The sequence below is a fragment of the Misgurnus anguillicaudatus genome, unplaced genomic scaffold (genome assembly GCF_027580225.2).
Source record: "Misgurnus anguillicaudatus unplaced genomic scaffold, ASM2758022v2 HiC_scaffold_28, whole genome shotgun sequence".
NCBI classification, from domain to species: Eukaryota; Metazoa; Chordata; class Actinopteri; order Cypriniformes; family Cobitidae; genus Misgurnus; species Misgurnus anguillicaudatus.
The window spans coordinates 170020-189919 of record NW_027395278.1 but is presented as its reverse complement, the minus strand read 5'-3'; the positions used below and the strand labels follow the sequence as shown (position 1 = coordinate 189919).

Genomic DNA, 19900 nt, shown 5'->3' with positions numbered 1-19900 from the left:
ATTAGATTATGAATTTCAAAGTCAGTGTCACATATTAGCCACAATTTCAAATTTAGTTAATTTTCGATTTTTTTCTATTTTAGTTTTCAAAAGTATTATACATATCAACCAGTAGTCAGTTTTTACTACCTCACATATAAATGATGCATGGTGTGAATGATATAGACCAGAGGTCTTCAAATTTTTTCTGAGCAAGGGCTACACAATGAATAAAACATTTGGAAAACATCTGGAGGGCAACTTTTTGATGTACTCTACTCAAAACTTTTTTGTTCTCCTTGTTGATTTTATTTTATTTTATTTTACTTGTTGATATGTTTTATCATTGTTTAAAATATTTAACATACATTAAAGAAGCCAAGCTAATATAATTTTTTTAATAAATATTAAAATTGATGCTATTAAAGGGGACATACAGTATCACGAAATTCTGACTTTTTCCATGTTTAAGTGCTATAATTGAGTCCCCAGTGCTTCTATCAACCTAGAAAATGTGAAAAAGATCAACCCAGTAACTTAGTTTTGATAAACCATTCTCTGCAATCATGTGAAAAAATTGTTAATTAAAATTTGGCTCCCCTTGTGATGTCAGAATGGGATAATACCGCCCCTGAACCTGCACTATCCAACCACGGCACTGCCATTTAGTGCCGAGATCAGATAATTGCATTTAAAGGGACACACACAAAAATGGCACATTTTTGCTCACACCTACAAAGTGGCAATTTTAACATGCTATAATAAATTATCTGGTATTTTGAGCTAGAACTTCACATACATACTCTGAGGACACCAAAAACTTATTTGATAAATTAAATGAAAGAACAGACCCTCTACTTAAAAAAAAATCATCCTATCTTCATTTGTTTTCTTTTTATTGCCTCTCAAATATGGGTAGGTTTCTTAAAAAATAAAAAAAATTGAGCAAAAAGCAGAGATTATTGCATTTTTGTAAAGGACTTTTGTTAGAGATAAGATTCAAGATCAAAACATACACAGAATTTTTACTGTTTTTGAATCAGTGGATGCTTCAGTGATTTATAAGTTGGGTAAAAGCGCCACCTAGTGAATAATAACGTAAAAATGGTTTGCTGTAAAAACTCGTCATTGGCAGGAGAGCGTTTTCTCTTAATTGATGAGATAACTCTTCAATGGTGGGGAAAGACGTTTGTTTATGTTGTTGTCTATATTTAGTTAACTAAAACTCATCAATTATAAGCTATGTCAATATAAATCAGTTCTCTATGGATATCTCAATATCCCGGTATTGGTGAACTGCTGATGTGTATGTGTATAACCTCTGTTGGTGTCCCAGGTCCTGCAGGAGAGTGTCGACATGTTTCTGTACAGCTCCAGTCTCCACCTGTCCGAGTTTCTTTACTTCGCTCCGTACGAAATACCACAGTTCTCTAACGCCGTTCTCTACCTTTCGCCTTAACTCCTCCTGGTCCTTTCCTGGGCCTAAAGGAAACACATGCAAACAGTCATCGGCACTGGTCACTGCTTAGGTTTGTTATAGAAAGAAATTCTTTCTTAATATAAGTAATTTTTGACCAATTTCAGTGTAGGTGTAGCTTTTGCACACATAACTATTTACATTGCTGAAAAGTTAGCCCACACGCGTCATGTAAACTGAAAGTGACGTGATTGTTAAGTATGGTAGCCCACAGTCGCTATCTGCCGGCCTTGAGAATCGAACCGGCTACCTTTAAGGTTACTAGCCCAACTCTTTAACCACTAGGCCTCACCTGTCCCCCCTGAGTGTAAACGATACAGACAGTGTAAAGATGTGTGTACATTGTACTGCAGCCATGTAAATGTGTGCAGTGTACTGTAAATGAATAAGGCTATCAGTGGCTGTAAGACAACCCTGCATACGTTTGTGATCTATATAGTGTTACACTAATGCTTCCTGAGAAGACAGCCACACAAAAGATCCCTGCAATACAAAAAGAGCTGCTGACCCAGAAACACCCCATAGAGGGTGTGAGTGTGTGTTTGGGGTCATTATACAGGAGTAAGGACAGGTTCTTAACCAGGATTCCCACAGTACAGTCTTACAATATTGGGGCCCATTGCATTGGATACACAATGAATTAATGTCATTACATTATGGTACAAACTATCAAAGCAAGTGGCAACTGGTCTGCTATTGGTTGGGCAAACAGTTTTTGGTTGGTAAGATGCTTTGATAGCGCCAGACTCACAGATGTTTAGGATAATCCATGGTGTACTTACAGCTGTCTCCAAAGGGTTTAAAAATTATACATTTCCCATTAAGTGACCAAAACGTTTAAAGTACACTCCAATTTATTTTTTAAAATATGCTCATGTTCCAGCTCTCATAGAGTTAAACATTTGATTTTTACCGTTTTGGAATCCATTCAGCTGATCTCCAGGTCTGGCAGTACCACTTTAGCTTAGCATAATCTATTGAATCTGATTAGACCATTAGCATCGCACTAAAAATAGCCTAAGAGTTTCGATATTTTTCCTATTTAAAGCTTGACTCTTCTGTAGTTACACCGTGTACTAAGATTGACGTAAAAATAAAATTTGCGATTTTCTAGGCAAATATGGCTAGGAACTATACTCTCATTCTGGAGTAATGATCAAGGACTTTGCTGCTGTAACATGGCTGCAGGGTGCGCAATGATATTACGCAGCGCCTCAAAATAGTCCCCTGCTACGGAAAGTAACCAAGGGGACTATTTTCGGGCAGTGCGTAATATCACTACGCCTTCTGCAGCCAGGGTACGGTAGCAAAGTCCTTGATTATTACGCCAGAATAAGAGTATAGTTCATAGCCATATCGGCCTAGAAAATCACAACTTTTAATTTCCTGTCAATCTTAGTACACGATGTAACTACATAAGAGTCAAGTTTTAAATAGGAAAAATATAGAAACGCTTTGGATATTTTTTTTGCGCGATGCTAATGGTCTAATCAGATTTAATGGATTATGCTAAGCTATGCTAAAAGTGGTAGTGCCAGACCCAGAGATCAGCTGAATGGATTCCAAAACGGTAAAAATCAAATGAATAACTCTATGAGAGCTGGAAAATGAGCATATTTTCAATTGGAGTGTCCCTTTAAAGGTCATATGTGTGCGTGCATGTGGTAAACAGTGTAGGTGATGCTTAGAGGACAACTTATAATCATATGACCGTCCTTCACTGTGAGGGTGAGCCCACAAACACATATGCTTTCATCTATATTAAAAGGCTCTTAAGGCTATTAATTTTACACATATCAACCAAAAGTGTTATTTATATTCTAATAAACTTACAAATCGTGTAAATGTGTTTTTATACTTTCAAAAAATGAACATTGATTTTCTGTGACATTGGTTTTGTAAATTTTGTTGATGTAAACAGTTATTTAGCTAGCTGAACATATAAGTGATCACATACCATCAGCAGGGAGACTCCGGTAAGAGTTGATCTTTTCCTTAGCTCTGATCAGCTGCTCTTCTAGGTTACGTAATTTACCCAAGGCTCCAGGACCACCATCTGCTTGTCCATCCGGCAACCTGAAAGACAGAGGGAGAGATGTTAGCATGCTACTCACCTGGGGTAGCACTATGATGACCAGTTTTGCGTTCACACTTGTGAAGATTTGCGCCCGCATGAGTGAAAGTGGATGTGAGAGTCTGGCCTACTGGGTCAAGGTGAATTGTGGTTGGCTAATTTCCCAGGGGTCTTTGCTCTTATGCTCCTTGCTTCCAGTGCCAATTTAATGCAATGATCTGTTGCGGCAGCCACTGCGGGCAATTCATTTGGTGGCAGGAGCTATTCATCACATATATAGACACACAAACACTTGACCTGAGCTTGCGTAGGCTCCTATCACCTATCACACACACACAAATTTTCATCTCATAAACTTTATTAGAGACAAACATCCGAAGACCCAAACCTCCATCATTACTTGACACCCCTTCAACCTGCAGTTAATTTATGAAATGAGTAACTTTAGTAGACACGCACACACACACACACACACACGGCATAACACAGAGCTCCATCCTCTTTTCTCATGCGCCCACTGTGTCCTTGCTGTGGGTTTGTAGTGGAAATCTAAGCCGTATTTGAAATGCGTCTGACGTGAATGGAAATCATTGTGAAACGTTGCCACACCTGAAATAGAGAGAGAGAGACACCGATAGAGAAAAAAGGAGAGAGGAAAAATGAGGAGAGCAAGTCTTATCGGAGACGAAGAAGGATGGAATTGTATTTGTGGGAAGGCGTGTGTTGAAACGGTAAAAAATGCATTTCCATTTCACCTGGATGCAAATGGTCATATGGATGTCTGTCAACAGAGATAGAGAAAAAAAGAGAGAGAGAGAGAGCAAGAATGGGCGAGAGTGTGAATGGTGAAGGGATGATGAAATTGGGAGAAAAATTGCTATGTCAAACATTTATATCATTCTTGGCTGGTCAAGGACAAAATGTGAGTAAGAAAGAAAATGAGAGATGTAGAGTTTGTGTGCATTTGGGGAGGGGGGTTGGTTCATGTTTGAGCGATATTGTATGTCAGGAAAACATTGAAACACACAATTTTAAAGACAACTAAAACCCATTTAACTTATTTATCAATGTTAAGGACTGAAACATATCTGCCCGGGTATATACAGTATGTGAACGCGTGTCTGTTACCTTAATAGAGTTATATTAATAGAGATGTCAATGTCTGTGACATTCAATCCAAGGGGTCAAGGTTTGGCTGGATAACCAGGGCTAGTTAGTCTCTGGTGACAGCTGCTGTAATAGGACCTTCTGGGCCCTGGAAAAATCATTACTTCTTTCTTCTATTGATGGTCATTTAAAAGTAAATAATACGCAAAAAGTATACATATATACATTTAGTATAATATAACGATGTGGCTTGTAAAACTTCATATAAACACACTAATACTTTTATATGACTGTCAATGAAAAACGTCTAAGTTACGGATGTAACTCTTGTTTCCTGAAGGTTGGGAACGGAGATGCCACGTCGATGACAGACGAATTCGCTAGAGGGACCAATCCACTTCAAATGTAACTAAAAAAAAAAAAAAAAAATATTGAGATGTTTGCTGTATGTAACAAAAAAATGTTTTATGGTCTAAAACGCATGAATTCGCTTAGAGCACCTTTAAAAATGAACAAAAATAAATGAATGAGTAAACTACTGCCCCGCCCCCCGATACTATCGTGTATCGGCGAGCTCACAGCCTGACGATAGGACGATCTCAAAATGAGGAATATCGCCCAACACTAATATGCAGTGCAACTGCCGTCTACTTATACCCCCAGTGGGGCGTGGTCGGCAAATGCAAATACTGCATGCCAATATTCATTGGCTCTTTATAGTTACACTCATAGTGGATTGGTCTCTTTAGCGAGTTCCCAATTTTTTGACCTAACATCGAAGTGACCGACTGAAAGGGAACATGCTTTTTGCACACATACCACAATGGTGCAGTTATGGGATCAACCAGCAGGGGCTAAGGGCACCATGCTAACCAGCAAACCTTGAGACCTTGTCTGAAAAAACTTTTCTATATGTTGAAGTAACTCAACCAATTAAATCCAAGTAGTACTATATTTAGAAGATATTCATTCTGCTCAACTCATCCTTTTACTAAATAAAGTCACACAGGTTTAGACTGATTTAAAGGTGAAAGATGACAAACTTTCCATTTTTGGCACACCTATCTCTTTAAGACAGCTGCTGTGAACAGTTTTGACACCAACGTCACTCTGAATGCCCACATTACAACCACAAACCTCTGAAGCTGCCCCCCATGCTGGGTTTATAAGAAACAGTGGATGATCTCTATAATCCGGTTATTTCTAAGCCTGCGACAACAATAAAGGCTTTGCTATTCACTCCCCTGACCTTTCTCTCTCTTTCTCCTCACATATCACCTCTCCACCGACACCTGAGCTTCATCATGTGGCGTTACATAACCAGCCATCACTAGCTAATGAGGACGCATCAGTCACAGCAGGGGCAGAGAGAAACATTTAGAAACACACAGCGCTTTGTGAAAGTGACTGTCAGGGAGGTGTGATGGAAATCCCATGAGGCCTTGTGTTTTCTGCTGATGTACCAGCCCACAGAGACACATGTACTGAAGTAGGACGCCCGCGCACACGTACGCGTACAGATGGGACCAAAAAAAGTGTGAAGATGGAAAGTAAATGCATAAAACTGTCATACGTTCAGGCGAAACAACCAACGGCTTGCTGTCGGCTACGGGTTCGGCTTTTTCTGACAAATGTCAGAGTGACAGAACAGTACACTAAGATAGACGTCCAACCTCTGCAGTTATTTGTGATGTGTTGGACAACGGTTTGTGTGATACCTGGTGTGTGTGCGGATAAAAAACACAAAATAAATTATTTCTTTTGGGGTTGGGGTCGTGTGGTGCAGCGGTTAAAATAACTTGGGGGTGGTAACCGAAAGGTTTCGGGTGTGATTCCCGTTGGGAGCCAATCACGATCCATCACCGCGTCCTTGAGCGAGGCACTTAACCTCGCGTTAATCCCACGGGATTGTCCCTGTAATAAGTTCACATTCTACCTGGCCTAGTTGTGTGGTGATGAATAAATGAGAAGTTGACTCCATAAAAAACAGCTTCTCTAGACAAAATGTTAAACGCTTGGATAAAAGCGTCTGCTAAATGAATAAAATTAACTCATGATAAAACTACGAGGGTGTTTCGGACGAATGTCTAAAACAAGCTGTGTCTTTGCACAGTGCCCACTGTGAACCACAAAAGCAGAACTGACCTATGCAACTGTAGTACTAACCCTAAACCCAACACCTATTAAGTCCATGTTGTTACCAGTATTTTGTTGGGTAAGTACTGTTAGTCCACTTACTATAAAAAAGTGTATTATATAAATACGGTGTAAAAACCCCAAGTGTGCCAATGTTTGTTTGTGGTTCTGATGTGTGCCTGTCTTTATATGCAAAACCTAAGGAGAGTGATTCTTAAAGATCTCACGTTTGTTAAACAAATGCGTTTTGGATCATAAGAAAGCATGTACAGTAAGTTTTGGTACAAGGAGTACTTTGTAGAATAGTTTTGGGCATTTTCATGATGTGTGTGCGTGGGGGTGAGCAACCTACATGTCAGCTAATTAGAGTTTGATGTATTTTATTACAGCTCTGGCAAACAGGACAACCAAATAAAAGGCTCAGCCTACACCCAAGTGTAATTAGTCACATTTAGGAGGCACTAATGGACTGTCACCGAATTTCACAGTTCACCGTCGCTATGGCGATATATTCGGAGGTGAGGGATCCTGTGCCTACCTCAAATGTATATGCCCCCTGGGCTGCATTTATTGGCTGGGTGGCTGGCCAATTATAAAAATCATTGCAAAGCTCTGTGAGATCACTCATAGAAATGAAAAATCTTCAGTGAGATTTAAAGGTGCAATGTATATGTTTTAGAAGGATCTCTTGACAATTGCAATATAAAATGCATAACTATATTATAAGTAGGGATGTCCCCATACCACCTTTTCATTTCCAATCTGATACCAGAATTCCAAATATCAGCTGATACCGATACCTGCCTGATACTTCTGTAATTAAATACGTATAGTGCTTTCTGCTACATCTAGTAACTGTCATAGTAAAAAAGCTTAAAGGAACAGAATGTAAGAAATTTATATAAATTAATCATAAAATGGCCCAGATATGTCACTAGACATTAAGAAATCATTTTCATTTCAAATACTTATATCACTGACAACAGTATGACAAGAGTATGTTGTCATTTTGTGTATTGGCCACCAGTTGTGTGATTGCAGTACCAGTTTTGGCCACAAGTTTTGTGGTTGCAATACCAGTTTTGGCCACAATCCTACATACTGTTCCTTTAAGTGTGCAGATGGTTATTTTGGGAATTATGCGCTTGACCTGACTATTTATGCACATTCCGGGTGCAGAATTGATGCACCTTAGTCATATACACGCTACGTTTATGGGCTTTCTGGGCGCAGAATTGATGCACATGAAGCATCCTTACAGGGAGATCCTCGCTCCGCAATGGAAAGTTAAAACACAAAGAGAATAGATGCGTCATGTGCTCAGCACATAGTGAATTGCATCCATCCAATGGCTTACTGAGACTTTATAAATCAGATCTTCAAAATAGCCTACTACAGTCATCTTGTGTGTGCGTGTGTGAATGAGGCGTCTTATCCGTCCGCATCACCAGTGGATTAACTCAGTTTGAAAGTAAGTTACAGAGTTTCCGTAAAAATAAATATATTTAAATGTGCGTTTGTTACTTCACATAAAGCTATTGAGTGTATTAAAAGACTATGAATATAGTGCATAAAACGTTTATGGTCTTTTATAATACTTTGTCCTTTAAATAGCTTGTCAGTAACAATCACGGCTAATGCACAGTATTGGAATTGTATCGGTCACGTTGTCGTTCCACAATCCGATCCAGCTAAAAAGTCTGGATCAGGAACATCCGATCAAGAATATCGGATCGGGACATCCCTAATTGTAAGTGGTTTTTATGACCTTAGAATGAGCCGTTTTATCTAAATACACTGGAGCCGTGTGATTACTTATTTGAAGGATGGGTGCAATTTTGGGGGCTTCAAAGCCAGAAGTTGTTCCCTGATCCCTGTTTTCTATAGATATAAACCTTGGAAGATCAAGGACATTTACTAAAATAACTCCAAATGTGTTCATCTGAAATGTATCTCGGATTACTAGAGGGTGAGTAAATCATGGGTTATGATATTTGATATATATATAATTTTTATATTTTTCTGGAGTTTCACTTTTAAGTCCACATTTTAAAAAAAATCTATATAAAGAACTATGCTTAACTGTAGTCAAGATATTAAAGTATGCAAAGTCATAAAAACTCCCATCATTTTTTCATCAAATTCCTCCAAAACCAAACTGTGCTATAATTTTTTTTGCTCATCTTCTAAACTTTTTAAGAATTTTTATGTGCAACATCTGAAATACAGCCTAACAAACAACTATTTAGTATCTCGAGCAACAGAAAAAGATGGCTAAAATGATCATCTGGCATTCAAAATAAAACCCAAGCTCATGAAAAGCTTAGCTTTGCTGCTTTGTGCAAATAAGATGTGCTACTTATACATTATAACTGTGTCAGCAAGACATAAAATGGACTTAAATATGAAACCCTTACACATGCTAGCACATGCCTGGATGAAAAGAGTCATAAAAAAATGTAAATATTTGCTCTTATCAGGAAAGAACATCGACAGGCCGAAGTCCACTCCTTAATCTTATCTCATTTTTCACTTCTGTCTACACAAACACGCACACATACACACACTAGTGGTTTTGAGGACGTTTGTCTAACAGCATGTGTGGTAGTAAATGGGTATTAAAACATAAACACTTCCTGTGTCCTCAAACAGTTTATGGGTGGGGTTATGAAAATAAATAAAAAAATGTACATAATTTTTTATTTCATCATTTTAACACTATTGTAAAATTGCATTAGATCAACAATAATTTTACAATAATTTTATATCATTTTTATAAGTAGTAAAAGGTAAAATACAATAAAAATCTATTTAGAAGTAACACCCTTTTTCTCCCGATGAACATTCCCTATACCACCATCACAAATATATTGTGCAAATTGTACATATCACCCACTCCTAACACACAAACACACGCTTAAGTGCACAAACAGGATACTGTATATCTTTCAGTCCACTGTGTGTATCTGAATAGGGAATTGTCATCATTGCATTGTGATGGTCCCCTCCTACTCAACACCGCATTACAGCACATCATTGCTTCTGTGTGTGTGTGTGTGTACATGTGTGTTTCTGTGTATGTGTGTGAGGGATAGATAATGAGTGCCTGTCAGTGCTTGACTCACAACCCTTCTTTCCCATCAAGCCGCCTGCCTCTCGATCAATCACAGCCCCATCTTTGGCCTGCCCCGTCACTCATCCACATATCTGTTGAACTCACTCGCTGTGTGTTTGTTTGTTTGCGTGCATGTGTGTGTCTTTCATTTACACATGAGTCAATATAAAGAGAAATGAAGGCTATAGTGGGCTCTAATGGGAAATAACACTGTTTGTGTGTGTGTGTGCATCAACGTCTGATAATTCCCACAGGAAGGGCTTAATGAGAGACTGACAGTGTTGATACTGTACTGTGGTGAAGAGATAAGAGGAGAGCTCACTGCTACGATTCATTAAGACTACAGGTTTATATATTTCAAACAGTGTTGGAGGCATTGTCATCTATCATATAAACAGATTTTCTTTTTATATAATCTATCAAGTCTTTTTATACAGGGGTGTAACACAGAGCTTGCACACTAGTTTCTGGGTTAAGTGTTTATTTTAATAACTGCCATAATTAATGTACGGGATGCATTTACGATCATTAATCACATAAAATAACACCAGACAGGGTGGTCAGGACATGGTCAGGGTGTCATCCTGAAGAATTGTGCTTGCGATAACAATCGACTGACTGAACACTATCTCACTTATTATTACTTGCCACATAAGTAAATAACCGGACACATATTGATTTGAGATAAGATCATTTATTTGTTATAGTTTCACTGTGTTTCTCAGCAGGATGGAGATGTCCAGTAGTTTTTGAGGAATGCCGGATGATGTTATTGACCAGCCAGAATTAAGTATTTGAATAAAAAACAAATTGACTCATTTGATTGCTACCTGTCTCGGAGTGTGAATGCTGTTACCAAAAAGCATGTAACATATGCATAAATGCGATGTAAATTAAATGCACACATGCACATTCACACATAGTCTTTGGTTTGATGCATAGCTGTATGTATATTTGTATCCACTGGTTGGATACTCTTAGTGGTATTGCAGTATGTTCGGTTCAACTTTAAGTTGGGCGCACTCGCATGCACGCATGCACAAGCAAACGCGCGTGCACACAAAATACACACACCCTAAGCAGTCAAATATCTGCTGTATGCAGACACTTCAATCAGAATGTGTTCTCGCTGTTCAGCGCTGTTTACTTTACCAGCCAGATCAGAGCTACTGTAAACACAGTACAGAGCAAACAACACTCACTGCCCATTTCTGAAAAAATAGGAAAGACGGATAGAGATGGAAATGAAAACGGTAAAAAATACTTGCATACATTTTTTTGAAGAAAAAAAAAGTTAGTAAAATGTAAGATTATGTTGTTAGTAAATGTTAGCAAAACCACTACACTTTTCCTTGGTGGACTTAAATGTTTCATTTAATTTAACTTAAATGATCAACTTAAACTTAAATGATAACATTTGTATTAAAATAAATTGTAACATTTTTGTCCACATATGGCTCAGGTCCCTCCTACAATTCAATGTCCATGGGTTTTATTGCACCCGTTTTATCATACATGCATTACTGACACATGTATGGATTCATCTGTGTGGCATCACTAAGGGTGTTTTCAGACCTTAGCCTTTAAAGGGGACATTTCACAATGTCCCCTTTAATTATCTATATGATATTTTAAGCTAAAACTTAAAATACATATATGCATATGTACTCTGGGGACACCAAAGATTTATTTGACATCTTAAAAAAAGTCTATAATTATACTTTTTTAAGATGTCAAATAAATCTTTGGTGTCCCCAGAGTACATATGCATATATGCATTTTAAGTTTTAGCTTAAAATATCATATAGATAATTTATTATAGCATGTTAAAATTGTCACTTTGTAGGTATGAGCCAAAATGTGCCGTTTTGGGTGTGTCTATTAACATGCAAATGAGCTGATCTCTGTACTAAATGACAGTGGCGTGGTTGGATAGTGCAGATTAAGGGGCGGTATTATCCCCTTCTGACATCACCAGGGGGGCCAAATTTCAATGACATATCATGCTTGCAGAGAATGTTTTTTTAAAACGAAGTTACTGGGTTGATCTTATTCACATTTTATAGGTTGATAGAAGCACTGAGGACCCAATTATATCACTTAAACATGAAAAAAGTCTAATTTTCATGGTATGTCCTCTTTAATTCGGAACATGGTGCCTTTTCTTCGGTTTGGTTCATTTAGGCATTTGTGAACTCAGCAAGTACACTCGGATGTGAACCAAAACAACCTCTCCGAGACCGCCTGAAAGAGGTGGTCTCGGCACGATTGCAAACAAACTCTGGAGCGGTTCGGTATAAGTGTGAATGCAATCCGACCCAACGTACCAATGAACAGGCTATCTAGTTGGTTTATTAAAGGAATAGTCTACTCATTTTCAATATTAAAATATGTTATTACCTTAACTAAGAATTGTTGATACATCCCTCTGTAACCCCTTTAAATTGAACACTACTTTCATGTGTAATTTAATTTGTGAAACATTTTTGATTTGTACATTTTCAAAGAGATTCATGTAATTGGTGCAGTACCATTCCAGCCCACTAGAGGGCAGTTGACTTAAGTGTGTTGAGTGAACTGGCTGCTTTTAGTTCAGATGAAGAAGCCAGCTGGACATGCATCCATGAGGTCGGAGTGATGTTCCAGAAAAAAAATCACTTAATCTTGATATTTTTTATGTTAAAATGTGTTAATTCTCTACTTAATGATGTTATATATCATTCAGGTTGGAAATGCATCTCAGATCTGGTGAAAGATTTGATTTTTTTTCGGTTGATTTACCGTGTTTCTTTATGAGAACTCTGGTGAGTTGTTGTTTATTAACTATTTTAGTTAATCTAATATCAATCCTTCTCTATATGTGTTTTAAAACCCAATTAGAGTTACCTATGAAGTTTGAGAAGCATTTTTTATGTATATTAAGAGAGTTAAATTTGTGAACCAAGCTAATAAGTCTGTGTTGGTTAAATGATTTCATCATTTACGAGTATATACATGGAAATGAGAGAAAGACAGTTGTTATATGACAATATTGTCACATATTTGTATACTTTTAGCTGTTTAAGTGTTCACATTGTCATACATTGCATTTATATTTGTACTGGTGAGCATTTCATGTTGCTTAAGGTGAATATATGTGTTTGAATGTTAAAATGAAGAGATCTGCTTAATGTTATCTGCATTATTTTGTGCAGATTGGGTTTCATGAGTGGATTTTGATTCTGCATCGTGACCTACTTTTGATTGGCGAGCCAGAGCCCTTTTTGATCTACACACGTGGAGTGAACCCACGCCCCCTTGTGGATTTACGGGATATAACAGCTAAGCTGTGATCTCACACACTTTGTACACACTACCCGGGTAGAAAAATATACAAAAAGGCCTTTACACACATTCACATTGAGAACTATATTTACACACATGGATACTTGAGAACTGTTTCAACACACATGGATATCTGAGGACCGTATATATACACAGGATACAAGAGACTTTGGGACATTTAATTTTATTTTTATTTCCTCTTTATTCTATCTTGAGCTCAATATCAAGCACTTTCTCCCACCCTCAATTGTGGTATTAAGAGTATCTGTTTAAATTGTGGGAATAGTTATTTCTAAAGTTTTTTTAATTTTCAATTAAAATGCCGGCTGTTAAATTTCATTTATAACTTGGCTCAGTGTCATTCTATCCTCCTTGAGTCGAACCTAATTCACCTGTGAACTCTTGAGTACAAATTCTGTTATTCTTCTTTGTACAGTGTTACAGTGTTACACCTCTATCATCTGTGTGCGTGCACGTAAGCGCTGGAGCGCACTGCGACGCTTTGATAGCATTTAGCTTAGCCCCATTCATTCAATGGTACCATTTAGAGATAAAGTTAGAAGTGACCAAACACATAAACGTTTTTCCTATTTAAGACGAGTAGTTATACGAGCAAGTTTGGTGGTACAAAATAAAACGTAGCGCTTTTCTAAGCGGATTTAAAAGAGGAACTATATTTTATGGCGTAATAGCACTTTTGGGAGTACTTCGACTCACCTGAAAAGTCCGCTCCCCTTCTCACTCTCATAATGGGAGAGGGAGGGTGTTACTGCGCCGAGTCCAAGTACTCCCAAAAGTGCTATTACGCCATAAAATATAGTTCCTCTTTTAAATCCGCTTAGAAAAGCGCTACGTTTTATTTTGTACCACCAAACTTGCTCGTATAACTACTCGTCTTAAATAGGAAAAACGTTGATGTGTTTGGTCACTTCTAACTTTATCTCTAAATGGTCCATTGAATGAATGGGGCTAAGCTAAATGCTATCGAAGCGTCACAGCGCGCTCCAGCGCTTACGTGGACGCACACAAATGATAGAGGGATGTATCAACAGTTCTTAGTTAAGGTAATAACATATTTTAATATTGAAAATGAGTAGACTATTCCTTTAACCATGAACATACTTAATATCTCTTTGGTGACGAATTCTGGTAAGCAAATCAACGCCATTCAAAACCAAAGCGCACCGGTTCCTTATAAAATGTCTTCTTGCCAATAGATACATGGTAAGAATATTGTCCCACCTAAGTTTTGATTCCTACTTAAAATAATGAAGTTATTAGCCACACAATAATACTACAAAGGTGCTGTCTGAGCGGAATTACAGAAAATAAACAGATGCAATCTGACCAATTAAAGGAGAGTTTACTCGCACGTGACTTATATTAACAAAGTTTGGTTGATTTGTAAATATTGCCTTGTGAATACAACCCCCCCCCCCCCCCCCGGTTTCGGAACAAAGCAAACGATTTACATGTCATAAAACAACGTAATTTTGTGTATTTGGTATAATAAAATGGTTTATGGTTCAAAAAACACATTATTTTCCACACACCATACGTTTTGTAGCTCCAGATTTCATTCTCTTCCCGAAACGCATTGATTTTGTACAAAACTCATCAATTTGAAAAGCGCTGTGTCCCTGATTGGCCTGAATACCTCTGACATCAGCCAGAAATGTGACGCTCCTTACCATGTTTGAAAGATTCGCAATGCAATGCTAACAGGAGTTAACTTACAGGCTGAGTCCGAAGCGGGAGGAATTATGATAATGTCTACATCAACAATGCTAGGAAGTAAACTGTTGTCTACAATCCGTGTGTTTGTTGTAGAACAAGAAAATAAATTTACGTTGGAGACGATAACTCAGGTCATCGTTTACTTTGGGGTTTGTACCTTTTGCATATAGTTAACATGTACTAATACACACTTACACACCAAAGGAAATGTAAAAACGTGAATCAGAATAGGTGACCTATAAGTTTAAGGATTAAAGATCATGTTGGTTTTGGAGTAGTGTTTCAATTAATATTACTGGACAGAGCAAAAAAAGACTTGGTTTGCATTGCTAAACACTGCAAGCTAGTCACTTTTATTACATTGGTTTCATAGCAGTTTTTTTGAACTGTGTTTAAGTGGCTAAAGCATAAAATCATCATTTTGACTGAAACAGAGTGTGTTATTTCAAAGCCATCAAAATAGCTGAAAATTCATCTCCTTGAAGACGCTTTAGAAAATTGTGACATAAACACAAATGTCTATAGATGTTCTGCCAGGAAAAGCATTGAACAGATCTATTGTTTGATTCATAAGCTTGTTTACATCCGTGCTGGAAGTAGGATGTTGCATTTCCTCTTTTCGTTTACAGAAACAGATTTTCACAGTCTTTAGAGGAAGGGTCAAAAGTACTTATGGTGTTGGTATATACAGCATAATGACATTGATGTTTACCAAGGCTTGTTCTCCACCATAAATCATAGCTCAACTAAGGATTTTGTATCTGCATGAAACTTTTAAGAGGAGATGGAGATGTGCTATGATAATATGAATCAGTATACTCTCCTTAACCCTACAGTTGTGCTGCTTTGATACCAAAATTATTTAACTACTGCTGGTTTACTTCTCAAAGGTGCTGTATGTGAAATACTGTTTACGTTCTATGCCATTAATTCTTAAACGTATACTACTTTACTTTTTGCAAACAGCACGCCTAATTAATCACATTAACCCTGGGGTGTAATTAAACCAATGCCGCATAGAGAAAGGGAATAACGGTAAGATATGCGGTACTATTAAATCGCACACAGTGATTATGAATTACAGTTTGAATGTTCATCTGTGCTCATTAATTTAGTAATTCTCATCAACGTGCAAAAAAGAGATGGATTTGTTTATTATAATATATTTAACTTATTTAAGTTATTTAAGTTAAACTTGGCACAAAAGTGAGCGCATTTCAAAGGTGTGCGCTTATTTTTATCTGCCTGTATGTCTTTTGTAGTAATGCGTTCTCAGCTGTAGCTTTGTATTGTCTGCTCGCATAACAGCAGCTCTGCGCACACGCAAACTGTGCTGGCGAATTAACATCACGAACGCAGCACTGGCCCAATAGGACAAGCGACAGACCCAAATATCTCTAACACTGGCCCCAGGCCAACCTTATTGTCGAGCCCTGCCATAAATCTCAGAAATAAAACAAAAGAGTGTGTTTACGCAGCATATTTTAGCATGAATTGCTTCGTTATCATGTCACAATGCTATTCAGGCTTTGCAAAGAGGCTGTTTATGAAGGATGGAGCAGCGCCAAATGTATCCCGACAGCAAACTCACAGTAAGCTGATTTTTTTTTATGTAAAAAGTTGGTCCATAAAATAGCCTTAAAGGCACAACTGCCAAAAATGGCCAGTTTAATTCAAGGGTGGTAAATGATCATGGAAAAATGAAATTGTGACACATTTATATTTACATTTTATGCATAAACATAAATAAAATCCCTTTAAATGAACTGCAAGAAGTTCAATTAAATATGATGAATTAAATATGATCTCATAATTAATTAAGGAATAATTGATGACGGGCCGTTAAAATATGCACACCCAAGGTGGTAATGCATCTGTGGTTTTACTACGGTTATGCATTATGTAAGGAATAATTAACAGGCCATTGAATTATAAGAAAATAATACACACCAGGGTGGTAATGCAAGCGCGGGTGTGCATTATTTTCAATTATACCACGGGTCTGTTGAATGCTGTATTCTGATTGGTTGAAAAATGTTCCGTGGGTATGCATTCTTTTTTGATAACCGCACACCTTACTCATCAAATGTCTTAAAAATAGGCACAAGAACAATGTTTGTGGTAACCGTGGTATAAAAGGAATAATTGACGGGCCATTGAATTATAAGAAAATAATGCACACCAAGGTGGTAATGCATCTGTGGTTTTACTACGGGTATGCATTATGTAAGGAATAATTGACAGGCCATGAATTATAAGAAAATAATGCACACCAAGGTGGTAATGCAAGCGCGGGTGTGCATTATTTTCAATTATACCACGGGTCTGTTGAATGCTGTATTCTGATTGGTTGAAAAATATTCTGTGGGTATGCATTATTTTTTGATAACCGCACACTTAACTTGTCAAATGTCTTAAAAATAGGCACAAAAACAATGTTTGTGGTAACCGTGGTAGAAAAGAAATAATTGATGGGCCATTGAATTATAAGAAAATAATGCACGCCCAAGGTGGTAATGCATCTGTGGTTCCACTATGGGTATGCATTATGTAAGGAATAATTGACGGGCCATTGAATTATAAGAAAATAATGCACACCAAGGTGGTAATGCAAGCACGGGTGTGCATTATTTTCAATTATACCACGGGTCTGTTGATTGCTGTATTCTGATTGGTTGAGACATGTTCCGTGGGTATGCATTATTTTTTGATAACCGCACACCTTACTTGTCAAATGCCTTAAAAATAGGCACCAGAACAATGTCGTGCCGCATTACCACCTTGGGTGTGCATTATTTTCTTATAATTCAATGGCCCGTCGTCAATTATTCCTTACATTATTCAAAGGACCGGAGTCAATTATTCCGCTTATACCACGGTTATCACAAACATTGTTCTGGTGCATATTTTTAAGACATTTGACAGGTCAGGTGTGCGGTTAATGAAAAATAATCCACACCCATGAACCATTTCTCAGTCAATCAGAATACAGCATTCAACAGGCCGTGGTCTAATATCAAATCATTCAAAGGACCGGAGTCCCATGTAACATTTCTTAACCAATGAGAATAAAGCATTCAACTGCCCCATGGTATAATAAGGTACAATACTGATCTTTATGTCATTACAGTACCTGTAAGGTACCACTGTATCTAGACATATCTAACATCCTGGTCACAGATTGGGTGGTGTGTGTGCACAGTCAAATGTCAAACTATTAAGATGCACATTTGTGGACTGAGTCACCCGGGTCATTTTAATAATTTACTACAACACTGATAAGCAAACTTACATAATGCATAAGCAGACAGATGACAAACAACGGCTTAGTGAAATACACAGTGAGTGAGTTTGCATACTATACTGCACGCTGCAAAATCCACACCCCCCACACCTCTGTTTGTTTTTCAATTATTCCATTATTTCATTGAGTTTTATTGTTTAAGTGACATTTTTCTTCCATGGTCCCCGTGACGTACGTAAAACCTGAAGCACATGCATTCCTAGCCATTTAGAAGAAAGCTAAAGTGAGTGGGCAAGCATTGAATACTGCATGCGCCCCTGTGTTTACGTATGTTTATTATGCGAGGCTTCCTCCTGGCTAATGATCATTTAACTAGCAAAACAGCCTGAGCACATAAGTACAGAGCTTTTTGACTGGTAAAATATTTTTTACTTATTTGATATCATCTGACATTTTTTGTCCAATTATAGAAACCATAAAACAAGTCATTTAATTACAATTGTTGAGTTCAGTCCTTTAAAGCATTTGCAGTTATCTAGTTTAGTTAACATTACAAAATATCCATAATTTATGGATTTGGCAGATTTTTGTCCAATATGACTTACAGTGCATTCAAGATTTGTCAGTATGTGGGTCCCTTTGGGATCAAACCCATGACCCATGAGCTACAAAAACGTATATCTTAAAAGCTCACCAACCTGAGTGTCTCTGCCATGCGTCTCAGATCTTCATTCTGCTGTTTCAGTCTCTCCAGCTTGGCCAGGATCTTGGAGAGCTCCCTGCTTGACCGTTCCGGATGATCGTTGTCCTTCACAAGGTGACCCCCGATGTAGAAAAGCAGCGTGCCCCAGGCCAGCAGCACCAGCATGATCCAGCGCCACGAGCCCGACCACGGACGCATGGCGCCTACTGCTGCCCAGCACACACTCCTTTCACAAAGCAGGATTCTGAGGCATGCTCACCCCAACAGCAATGCACCACCACAGGGCTTCTCCACAGCGGAGGGGGACGTCAAGGGTCGCTGAAGCTCTCTTGTGTGCTGGTAGACACCTGGAGGTTATATCATAGCACCAGGCCCTCGAGAAGAAGAAGTGAAGTGTTCGAGTATGAGTGGATCTTGTTTTGCGCCTGTCTCTCTGAGATCCTCTGAGAACTTTGATGGCTCAGATTAGTTCCTCTTGCTCCAGGGCCTCTCCGAGGGTTCCTGCCTCTGTAAAAACACAGCGTGTGTGATAAGTGAGATGGCAGGACATGCTTGCAGTAACAGCGAGAGATAAAGGCAAAAGTGAGGTCTGAGATTATCAGCTCCGCCTTTTCCTCCACATGGATGCAAGGCCGGAATGAGCTTCACTGCTGAGAAAGCTACTCAGACAGCTATTAAAAGAAGATTAAAATGAGCTCAAGAAGCCAGAATGAGATACAAGTCAGCAGAAAGTTAGCGTGAATTATGAACTCCAAAAGTGCACACTGTAAAATTATATTTATAGAGTAAAAAAAAGGGATGTAGAAAGAAAATCATAACTACCTGCCAAAACTGTAACATGTATTAGTATTATGATTTAACTAAAGATATTTCATGGCAATCCGTACGTATTTTAATAGGTGGCTAATTCGTATTATTTTGTACGACTACATTCGTACTAGGGATGCATAATGGTTAATCGCGATTAATCTATAGCAGAATAAAAGTTTTTTGTTTACATCATA

The 19900-nt window shown here is 38.0% G+C and overlaps 1 protein-coding gene across 5 annotated transcripts in view; it reads right to left on the bottom strand.

Moving 5' to 3' along the window:
* LOC141349049 (alpha-(1,6)-fucosyltransferase-like) overlaps positions 1–19900 on the bottom strand; it is a 128133-nt gene that overhangs the window by 23971 nt on the left and 84262 nt on the right. For all 5 annotated transcript variants that reach the window (XM_073864777.1, XM_073864778.1, XM_073864779.1 and 2 more), the window contains 3 exons: positions 18892–19403; positions 3414–3532; positions 1299–1461 (listed from right to left, as the gene is read on the bottom strand). In XM_073864777.1, the coding sequence (XP_073720878.1) occupies positions 1299–1461; positions 3414–3532; positions 18892–19094 (485 nt within the window). In that variant the 5' untranslated portion in view covers positions 19095–19403. The remainder of the gene's footprint in view (positions 1–1298; positions 1462–3413; positions 3533–18891; positions 19404–19900) is intronic.